The sequence below is a fragment of the Colobus angolensis genome, unplaced genomic scaffold, assembly GCF_000951035.1.
Source record: "Colobus angolensis palliatus isolate OR3802 unplaced genomic scaffold, Cang.pa_1.0 Scaffold216, whole genome shotgun sequence".
NCBI lineage: Eukaryota > Metazoa > Chordata > Mammalia > Primates > Cercopithecidae > Colobus > Colobus angolensis.
In genome coordinates this window covers 3,626,660-3,638,213 of record NW_012115333.1, presented here as the reverse complement: position 1 = coordinate 3,638,213, position 11,554 = coordinate 3,626,660, and the positions used below count along the sequence as shown (strand labels likewise).

The following is an 11,554-nucleotide window of genomic DNA, read 5'->3' as shown; positions in this document are numbered from 1 at the left end:
TGCACGTTATGCACATGTACCCTAGAACTTAAAGTATAATAATAAAATAAAATTAAATTAAATTAAATTAAATTTTAAAAAATCATGTAACCCTTTCCGAAGTTTGCTGATTTTTACAAAAACAGATCTCTTGCCTACTAACAGTTCCAGACCCTGTCTGATTCTCATCACATCTCTTCTCTTCTACTGGATCTATGAAACCCCACTGAGTCCTAATCGTACTATAACCTACCTCCCAGTACGACCCTTAACATTCTCTTTTCATCTCTGAGTGTGCTCACTAGCCAAAGGCAGTAAAGTCTATAAATTCCACCCTGCAAGAGCCCCTAGGAAAGACTTTGCTATGCAGGTCTGATTCATAGAAAATATTCATTTTGGTTGCTTAGAAAATCAAAGATTCACTAACAATTGTGGTCTCAAAAAAAATTACACCAAAGTCTCTCCTTAATTGAAAGTAAAACTTCTTCTACTAAAAATATCCACAAATTAAGTCATTGGTGTCATAGGCCCAGTACAGAAAGTCATTTTCCTCCTTTAGTATTGTGGAAGCCTTAAAACAGGGCCACAAACTCTGACATACCTTCCATTGAGAGGTGAGGTCTATATTCCCTCTACCTTGAATGTGAGTGGACTTGTTAATATTTTGAACAAATAGAGCACTCCAGAAGTAACACTCTGTGACATTTGAAACTAGGTCATAAAAGGCCAGGACCAGTTCTCTCCTAGTTCTCTTGGAATACTCCCACTAGGAGCCTTGAGACAGTATATGAGAAGTTTAATTACCCTGAGATTATCAAACAGAAGAGGCCAAATTCTAGTCAATGTCTCATACCAGCTGAATCTGCCCTTCCTGCCATCCCAAGTGGAAGGTGCCAAACACTAGGAAAACCATTTCGGACCTTCCGTATCAACTCATCTGCCAGGTAAATGCCATCATTTGGAGCAGAAGAATCGCCCAGCTGACCCGTCTGAATGCCTAACCCACAAAATAATTACAAATAGTTAGTTTAAGTTTAAGCCAGTAATCTGCAACCTTTTTGACACCAGGGATCAGAATCACGGAAGACAATTTTTCCATGGATCAGGGTAGGGGGAGGTGGAGATGGTTTCACGATGAAACTGTTTAACCTCAGATCATCAGGCATTAGACTGTCATAAAGAGCATGCAACCTAGATCCTGCATGCACAGTTCACAATAGGGTTTGCTCCTATGAGAATCTAATGGGGCTACTGATCTGATAGCAGGCAGAGCTCAAGCAGTAATGCTCCCTATCCTGCTGCTCACCTCCTGCTGTGTGGCCAGATTCCTAATAGGCCATAGACTGGTGCCCTGCAGCCTAGGGGTGGGGGACCCTGGTTTCAGCCACTAATATTAGAAAAAGTTATGAATGACTAGATAATTAGAAAGACAATTTGCAGTTTAAAAAATGCAATACGGGCCGGGTACGGTGGCTCACACCTGTAATCCTAGCACTTTGGGAAGCTGAGGCGGATGAATCACCTGAGGTCAGGGTTTCAAGACGAGCCTGATCAAAATGGTGAAACCCCGTCTCTACTACAAATACAAAAACTAGTCGGGCAAGGTGGCACATGCCTGTAATCCCAGCTACTTGGGAGGCTGAGGCAGGAGAATCACTTGAACCCAGGAGGCGGAGGTTGCAGTGAGCCAAGACTGCGTCACTGCTCTCCAGTCTGGGTAACAGAGTGAGACTCAGTCTCATAAATAAATAAATAAATAAATAAATAAATAAATAAATAAATAAAAGTAATACCTAAGAAGTGGCCAACTGGGAAACATTGAAGAAGTTTGCCTTTGAATAAGAAGTGAACATACTACTTTCTAAAGCCTGTATGGAGCTGGGCCCTTGCATATTCAGGAACCCCCAGGATGGCAGAGTTGCTGGCTTTTCATGCCCCAAAGGGGATTGTCCTGCATAAGCAAGTGTGTCAGCAACTTCTCACACAGGGTCCATAAGGCCACTGACTTTTAGATTTTTGACGCCAGTTCAGTCTAGAAAAATAGTCCATGGCTTACTAGAATTGCAGTACATCGTTTTCCCTTAATCACTTTGGCAATACTGCTCCCAGTCTCCTACAGCACAAACAGATACTCTGAATCTCCTTTCTATGACACTCATTGGTAATTATACTATTTTCTTGTCAGAATAGAGACTTAGGAATGTAGAAAAAAGTCACATTGAGGATTTCCTCTTTTTTCTTTTTCATTCTATTTTATTCTGAAACCCCTTAGAACTAGAGCAATGACTCCCCTTTTAAGTAAACTTGGCCTTTAATCTCTTCTCTAATCACTGCATTCATTGTGTGAGCTCACTGGGGACAAAAACGCCCACCTGCTATCTCAGGTAGAATCTTCACCATAAGGAGTGGCATCCTAAACTCATTAGTGAGTTTCTATCATCAGAATCCTATTGAATAAAGGCCAAAGTAACACCGAACAAGGTGTTGAGCAGAATAGAGATGATATTCAGTCTAGTATTGCAGGATTGCTCAGGAATCTTTGACGGTAAATGAAATATCAAAAGAAAGCACTGGGCCAGGCACAGTGGCTTGTGCCTGTAATCCCAGCACTTTGGGAGGCCAAGGCAGGTGGATCAGCTGAGGCCAGGAGTTCGACGCCAGCCTGGTCAACATGGCAAAACCCTATCTCTACTAAAAATACAAAAATTAGCTGGGCATGGTGGTAGGTGCCTATAGTCCCAGCTACTCAGGAGGCTGAGGCAGGAGAATCACTTGAACCCAGGAGGCGGAGGTTGCAGTGAGCCGAGATCATGCCACTGCACTCCAGCCTGGGCAACAGAGGGAGACTCTGTCTCAAAAAATAAAAAATAAAAACTTTTTTAAAAAAGAGAGAGCATTAAAGACAGGCTGAAATATCATGGGGGCCTCTTTAGGTGACTTTTGGCAGTCTTCAAAAACAGACCTTGCACATTGCCAACAGAGGCCTCTTTGGAGTCAGAAAATAATCTAGGCAAGCTTCATAATCATATAAGAAGTGTGCAATTCAGACTTTTCGAGGCCCTCCCCCCCACTTTTTTTTTTTTCTTGGCAGGGCCTTACTCGCCCAGGCTGTAGTACAGTGGCATGATCATAACTCACTGCAGCCTTGACCACCTCAGGTTCAGGAGATCCCCCTACCTCAGCCTCCCGAATAGCTGAGACTACAGGTGCACGATAACGCCCAGCTAATTTTTGTATTTTTAGTAGAGACGGGGTTTCACCATGTTGGTCAGGCTGCTTTTGAACTCCTGGCCTCAAGCGATCTGCCTGCCTCAGCCTCCCAAAGAGCTAGGATTACAAGCATGAGCCACCGCACCCAGCCCCAAGAGGATACTTTTGAGAACATCACAGGGATGCCCTTCCTCACTTCTTCCCTTCATAATTCCTTCCCCAATTTATATTCGTTTATGGAGATGACAAGACACAGGCAATTTCCACGCTTGAGGGCTGTGAACTTTCTTCCTGTTATTCTAAAGCTTATTTTGGACTCTTCTTTTACAAAGGATAAAATGCAATATAAGACCCACTAAATTATCCAGATTGGGGTAGAGGGGTCCTTTTGCTACAAAGCCAGGAAATGGAAAAGTTATAATCAAGCAATGAATTCCTGGCATGGGGTGAAAGCACTCATTAAGCCTAACCATCTCAGCATTCCTGGAATTAAGTGGGAAATAGGGAGCAAACACTCAATATATGATTGAAAAGTTGTTGGGACAAAAGGGCACAACATAATTAAAGACAGAAGAAAATGAGTCAGTCATGTGGCAAAGTACCAGCAGGAAGGGTGAGAAAAACAACATCTCAAAAGATGAATACTACTTCAATATGTGAGGGCTTTGTTATTGGGTAAATAAAAGAGATGGAGAAACAACTAGGGCTAAAGCGAAGTACAGCTGAGCTTTCTAATGCTATCTGAATGAAATGGGGGCAAATGCCTTTGAAAACAACATGGGCAGCAGTCCACAAACTCTGTGGGCAGAGAAGAACATTTAGTAGAGTGTGTATTAGCAAGGGGGCCATCTAAGAGGCTCCAGGGAAACTACACATATTGGTCTCTTCTTAGTACATTTAAAAGCAAATATTTTAAACTAAGAAAATTCCCAAGTCATATTTCCACAAGCAGAATCTTGTGAGTAACTAAAGATAACTAAAAACCATGCTTACATAATCAGTATTTTCCCCTTATAAAACACTTCCACGTTTACTATATTATTTGAAGAACTTTAAACAACCATAAGAGATGGGGATTATTTTCCTCACTCTACAAATAAGAAAAAGGAGCCCAGAAAAATGAAGTAATTAATCTGAAGTCAACAAGTTAGTGACAGAGCCAGAATTAGAGCCTTAATTCTCTAATTCCCCTACCTCCAAGTCCTGCCTTCAATCCTACTTCTCTAGGAGTCTAGATTCTATGAGAAGTATTTTGAGAAGGCAGTACCACACTGTTGAAAGGAAAGAGGTTTTATAGGTAAATGAGTTCTGGCTGTTGGAATAAATAGCTTTAACAAAACTGAGAAGCCCATAAAAAGTCATCTGATGAAGAAAGGTAAAGTAGACCACTTTGATATCCTCTACAGAATTCTCATCTTACCATCATGCCCATAATAAAAATGAATATTGATCAACATATACATTTCAACATTTAAGTCTCCAATAAGTCTGGGGTGGGGACAAGGACCAGTATTTCCAATAATTTTCTGCTGGTGCTGGTCATGATGGTACTGCTGCTCTAAGGACCACACAAAAAGATTATTTTTAGGCTGTTAAAATAATTAGACTTCACAAAAATGAAACACTTAAGTACAAATCTAGCAAAATACGTAGAAGATCTATATAAGGAAACTATAAAACTCTGATGAAAGAAATCAAAAACGATGTAAATAAATGGAGAGATAACCCATGTTCACATTTAGGAAAAGTCAATATTTTTAAGATATCAGTTTTTCCCTGGAATCTTAAAAGCAAATCCTAATCAAAATAAAAAAGATATCTCTAGGATCTTAAAAGCAATCCCAATCAAAATCCCAGCAAGTTATTTTGTAGATATGAACAAACTGATTCTTAAGCTTATACCTGACTTCAATGGTTTTTACTACAATGCAATTCCTACCATGCTAAAGTTATGAAGATAGTGTGGTGTTGGTGAAAGAACAGATAAATAGATCAATGGAACAGAAACAGAGAGCCCAGATACAGACCCATATAAACATAGTCAAGTGATCTTTGATAAAGGACAAAAAGTAATTCAAAGAGAAAGAATAGTATTTTCAAAAAATAATGTTGGAGCAACTGGATATCCACATGCAAAACAGTGAATCTAGACACAGACCTTATATCGTTCATAAAAAATAATTCAAAATGAATCATTGACATAAATGTAAAACAAAAAGCTATAAAATTCCAAAAAGATAACATAGGAGAAAATCTGGGTGACCTTGGATTTGGAAAAGACTTTTTAGATATAACACCAAAAGCATGATCCATTAAAGCAAAAATGTATAAGTTGGACTTCATTAGAAAAAAAAACCTACGCAATGCAAAAGATACTGTTAAGAAAATAAAAAGACAAGCCACAGATGGGGAGAAAATCCTTGCAAATGCCTATTGGATAAACGTCTGGCATCTAAAATATACAAAGAACTCTTAAAACTTAAAGAACTGAACAAATACCTCACCAGAGAGGATATACCAATGGCAGTTAACTATATGGAAAGATGCTCTGCATAATATGTGATTAGGGAGTTACAAATTACAACAGCAATGAGATATGACTACACATCCGTGAGAATGCCTAAAATCCAGAACACTGACAACAGCAAATGCTGGTAAGAACATGGAGCTGGCGAGGACATGGAGCAACAGGAACTCTGATTCATTGCTGGTTATGCACAGCTATTTTGGAAGTTGGTTGGGCAATTTTTTACAAAATTAAACATACTCTGACAATTTACACTCCAGCAATTACACTCCTTATTATTTAAGTAAATCAGTTGGAAATTTGTATCAACACAAAAACCTACATACAACTGTTTATAATAGTTTTCCTTGTAATTGCCAAAATTACCAAGATGTCCCTCAGTAGGTGAATGGATAAACTGTGGTAAATCATACAATGGGATATTATTTCATGATAAAAATAAATGACAGGAAAATAAAATGCATATTGTTAAGTCAAATACGCCAATCTGAAATGGGTACATACTGTTTGATATCTACTATAAACATTCTGGAAAAGGCAAAACACAATAAAAAAAAGATCAGTAGTTGTCAGGGTTTCAGGACTGGAGGAGGAAGAGAAGGATGAATAGATTGAACAAAAGAAATGTTCACAGTCATGAATCTATTATGTATGGTGACACTGTAATGGTGGATACATGTCATTATATATTTGTCAAATCCATAAAATGTACAATACCAAAAGTAAATCCTAACGTAAACTATGAACTTTAGCTAATAATATTGTTTCAATATTGGCTCATCAATTATAACAAATGTATCACATTCATGATGTTTAATAATAGGGAAAACTGAATGGGAGAAAGAAAGGTGGTATATGAGTTCTCTCTGTATTTTCTACTGATTTTCTCTATAAAAGTAAAACTACTCTACAAATTAAAGATTAACAAATGGATAATTTGGCTAAAAACACTAAAGACCTCAATTTCTGTCAACATGTTCAAAGGCCCAGTTTAATATCCACTGAAATTCTTTTTCACTGAAATGAATACAGATGGGATTTGCACATTAATTTCCCTCTATCTAATGCCAAACTCTCAGGGTGGAAGCTTGAGACATAATAACCAGATCTGTTACTTAACTATTTTTACAGCACCAAGAAGCTATCTGACAGAAATCAAAATAGCATAGGATCAATCCAAGCATAAAGGACAGGAAAAATCCCCTATATCACCCATGAACTCAGCTTCAGTGACAGAGTTAGTGACTTACCATCATCATCCTCTCATTTTCTACCTCATTGAGCAATTCAGCAAATTCCTTGAAGGATTCAGCTGGAAGGAGAGAATCAAATGTAAAACAAATTAATCATGGTGCTTGATAGACAAAGGGCCAGAGATCTGTGCAACAGGAAGTAGGGACCAGTGCCCTATGCCCACATGGCCACTAGAGGAAGGTGTCAAATCGGAGGACAAAAGCAGAAGGTGTTCAGTACCTATCGAATGTTTCTTTTCTTTTCTCTTCTATTTTATCAACCCCCATATGCTTTAATATTTTATTTAATCCTTACAGCCACTCAGGAGTAGCTAGAATTTCTCTTATTTCATAGACAAGCAAAGATTAGAGAAGAGGCAAGGGGTTTGCTGTGTAATGAATGGCATCTATAGAACCTTGAAATGGGTTTGGATCCCTGTTCCACCCCTGACCAACCAGAGAGTATTGCTGTAAAAACTAAATTGGATGGTAAATGTAGGGTCAACACAAAGTAAATAATAAATACTACCCTTTCCACCCTCCCAAACTTTCTACTCTTCTAGTGCCAATTGTGCCACTTACTGGCAGGATGATTGGGCAAATCACTTCCCTTCTCAGAAATTTTGATGTCTTTATAAACAAAAAAAAGGCAAGTTAAGCTAAACAGTCTTTAGTGCCTCTTCAAATTCCTCAACTTCTCTCCAGAAGCAGGAAGTATATTCTCAACTGGCATCTGAATGAAAGCCTGGAAAAACAAATTTGTCCACACTACCATTTTTAATCAAAAATTGAGTTTCCTCCTTCAAAGAACTGAATTAAGTCCAGCATTCCTGGTGTCAAGAAAATGAATTTTGGGGTCAACATAGCATGCAAGGCAATGACATTTCTTTCTTCTTCTGAGGATTAAGTTGCTGCAAATACCCAGGGAGATCACCTTTGCAAACACTAAATTCATTCAGAGCTCAACTGTAGCATAGAAAAGATAAACACCATACTCAGAAAGAGTAAATAGGAAAAAACGGAAATGTTTATTGACCTTCTGTCCCCAAATACTTTATGCTAAGAAAGCTGTCAGAGAGATTTTTTCAACTGGCATTTTTCCAGACACGATCAGTTTACCTCTAAAGGAAATGTAACAAATATCATATTCAAACATTTAAAGGAAAACCCTAATTTTATGGACATTAAATGTGCCAAGCCTTCTGCGTCAGGGTTTAATTGTGACGATACCTTTATTAGGTGCTTATTATTATCACTGAATTGATATCACCATATAATACAGTTTGGGTATCTATCTCCTCTAAATCTCAGGTTGAAATTTGATCCCCAATGTTGGAGGTGAGGCCTGGTCCGAGGTGTTTGGGTCATGGGGTTGGATCCCTCATGAACAGATTGGTGCAGTCCTCCTGGTAATGAATGACTTCTCCTTGTATTACCTCCCACCCCCAGATCTGATGGTGCAAAACAGCCTGATATCTCCTCCACTCTCTCTTGCTCCACCTCTGGCCATGTGACATACCGATTCCCTTTCTTCTTCTGCCACCACTGGAAGCTTCCTGAGGTGCTCACCAGAAGCAGATGCTGATGCCATGCTTCCTATATAGCCTGCAGAACCATGAGCCAAATAAACCTCTCTTCTTCATAAATCACCTGGCCTTGGGTATTCCTTTATGGTGACACAAACAGACTGAGACATAATAAAATGCACCACTTTAAAGTGTACAATTCAGTGGCTTTTAGTATATTCACAAAGTTTTGCAACTACCACCACTGCATAATTGCACAACATTTTAATCACCCCCAAAAGAAACCCAAACCCTATTAGCATTACACCTCATTACCACTTCCTCCCAACACCCAGAAAACCACTAATCTAGTTTCTATTTCCATGAACTTGCCTACTCTAGACATTTCACAGAAATGGAAACACATGTGACCTCTGAATCTTGTTTATGCAACCATGAACATTTGTGAACAAGTTTTATGTGGATGTATGCACATATGAAAAGTTGGCCCTCCATGTATGTGAATTTCACATCCCACAAATACTGTATTTTTCCATCCAAATCAAAGAGAAAAAGTCTGCATGTAACTGGACCTCTGCGTTTTGAACCCATATTGTTTAAGGGTCAACTATATTTAGTATTTCTTTATAATCAGTTTTATTTCTCTAGGATTAGTAATAATATCCCCTATTTCATTCCTGATTTTAGTAATTCAAGTAGTCTCATGGTCAGTCTAGCTAAGGGTTTATCAATTTTGTTTAACTTTATGAAGAACAGATGTTTGGTTTCAACGATTGTCTTGTTATTTTGACAAGGCTGCCTTACTATTGTATTCTTTTACTGTTCTCCATTTCATTTATTTCCTCTTTAGTCTTTATTATTTCTTTGCTTATGATTCTTTAGTTTGCTCATGTTTCTTTAGTTTGCTCTTCTTTTTCCAGTGTCTTACGTTGGAAAGTTTGGTTATTGATTTGATATCTTTGTTCCTTTTTAACATAGGAATTTGAAGCTACAAATTTCCTTCCAAACACTGTTTTAGCAGCATCCCATAAGATTTAGTATGTTGTGACTATTTTCATTCATTTCAATTCTTTCATTTTTCTCTTATTTTTTACAAGATTATCTCTTTGTTATTTTCTTTCATTAGACTATCATATGTTTAGGCATGTATCTCAAAGTTTAACTTGTTGGATGTGCAGATTCATGTTTTTCACCAAATTTGCCAATTTCTTGGCCATTATTTCTTTAAATATTCTTTCTTTCCCATCTCTCTTCTTCTGAAGTTCTCATTCTGTATACGCTCTTATGCTTGACGATATCCCACAGGTATCTGAGGTTCTGTTCATTTTTCTCAATTATTATTCTTTATTTCCCTCAGATTGAATGATGTCAATTCACTTGTCTTTAAATTTGCTGATCATTTATTCTCCCAGTACAAATATGATGCTGAACCCCCAATAGTAAGTTTTTTCATTTCAGTTATTATACTGTAACTTTCAACTGCAAGTTTCAGTTGATTCCTTTAAAAAAAATCCATCTCTTTATTGATATTGTCTATTTTGTGAGACACTGTTCTCATTCATTTCTTAAGTTCTTCAGACATGGTCTCATTTATTAATTTAAATATATTTAAATAGGTAATGAAACTCTTTGTCTAGGAAATCTAATATAAGGGCTTCCTCAGGGACAGGTTCTATTAATTGCTTTTTTTCCCTTGTTCAAGGGTCATATTTTACTATTTCTTTGCATGTTTCATACTAAATAGTGTGACAACTTTGGAAATCAGAACTCCTCTTTCCCCAGAGCTTTTTGTTCTTGTGGTTGCTGGTTGTTTATTGGCTTCATGGACTCATTCTATAGTCTGTATTCTTTGTCATACGAAACCACTAAAGTCTCTGATCAGTAAGCTTACCAGTCAACAAGTGATTGGACAGAGATTTCTTTAAATGGTTTGAACAAATATCCCCAAGCCTTTGCTGAAGGGCTCTCTGTGTATTGTGGGGTGTACCTTCAACATTCAGCCAGACAGTTTGCAACTGTGCCTTAGCCTTCACTCCTCCTTGCAAAGAGCTGAAGGTCAGCCAGAAGTGGGAGACTAGAGATGTCTCAAGTCTTTCTTCTAGACAGGTACAAACGCTGGGTATGTACAAAGGCCCTCTCATGTGCATGACCTCCTAGATTTCCAGGAATACCTCACAGTTCTTCAAAGCTCTCCAAGGATAACTCATTCTCTATTTTGTCCTGTCTGGTTTATTGTTCAGTTTCTTGTTTGCTACTTTATTCTTTTTGTTGCCTGTGGAAACTGTAGTACTAAACAACCGCCACTGATTGTTTTTAGCAAATGCCCTAGGGGCCAGGTAGGGTGGCTCACACCTGTAATCCTAGCACTCTGGGAGGCTCAGGCAGGTGGATTGCTTGAGACCACGAGTTTGAGACTAGCCTGGCCAATGTGGAGAAACTTGTCTGTACTAAAAACATAAAAATTAGCTAGGTGTGGTGGCAGGTGCCTGTAATTCCAGCTACTCAGGAGGCTGAGGCAGGACTATTGCTTGAATTCGGTAGGTGGAGGTTTCAGTGAGCCAAGATGCCACTACTGCACTATAGCCTGGGGGGTGGGGGGAGAGAGAGAGAGGAAGGAAGAAAGGAAGAAAGGAAAAGGAAAAGGAAAGGGAAAGGGAAAGGAAAGGAAGGGAAGGAAGGAAAGGGAAGGAAGGGAAGGAAGGAAAGGGAAGGAAGGAGGGAAGGAGAAAGAAGGAAGGAAGGAAGGAAGGAAGGAAAGGAGGGAGGGAGGGAGGAGGGGAAGGGAAGGAAGGAAAGAAGGAAGGAGGGAAGGAAGGGAGAGAAGAGAAGAGAAGAGAGGAGAAGGGAAGGGAAGGGAAGGGAAAGGAAAGGAAGGGAAAGGAAGGGAAGGGGAAAAGAAAGAAGAAAGAAAGGAAGAAGGAAGGAAAAGAAAAGAAATTAAAAAAACAAAAAAACAAAAAAACAATCACAAGTGGGTTGCAGTGACTCATGCCTTTAATCTCAGAGGCCAAGGCAGGAGGATTGCTTGAGGTCAGGAGTTCTGTCTCAAAAAAAAAAAAAAAAATGAAAAGAAAGAAAAT

General features: G+C 38.7%; 1 protein-coding gene across 1 annotated transcript in view; it reads right to left on the bottom strand.

The window, feature by feature from the left end:
- The window catches only part of OPHN1 (oligophrenin 1), a gene marked incomplete at its 3' end in the record, with an annotated part of 212,003 nt that overhangs the window by 49,683 nt on the left and 150,766 nt on the right, over positions 1-11,554 (bottom strand). Inside the window, exon 4 of the mRNA XM_011943181.1 lies at positions 6,967-7,028. Coding sequence (XP_011798571.1) covers positions 6,967-7,028 — 62 coding nt within the window. The remainder of the gene's footprint in view (positions 1-6,966; positions 7,029-11,554) is intronic.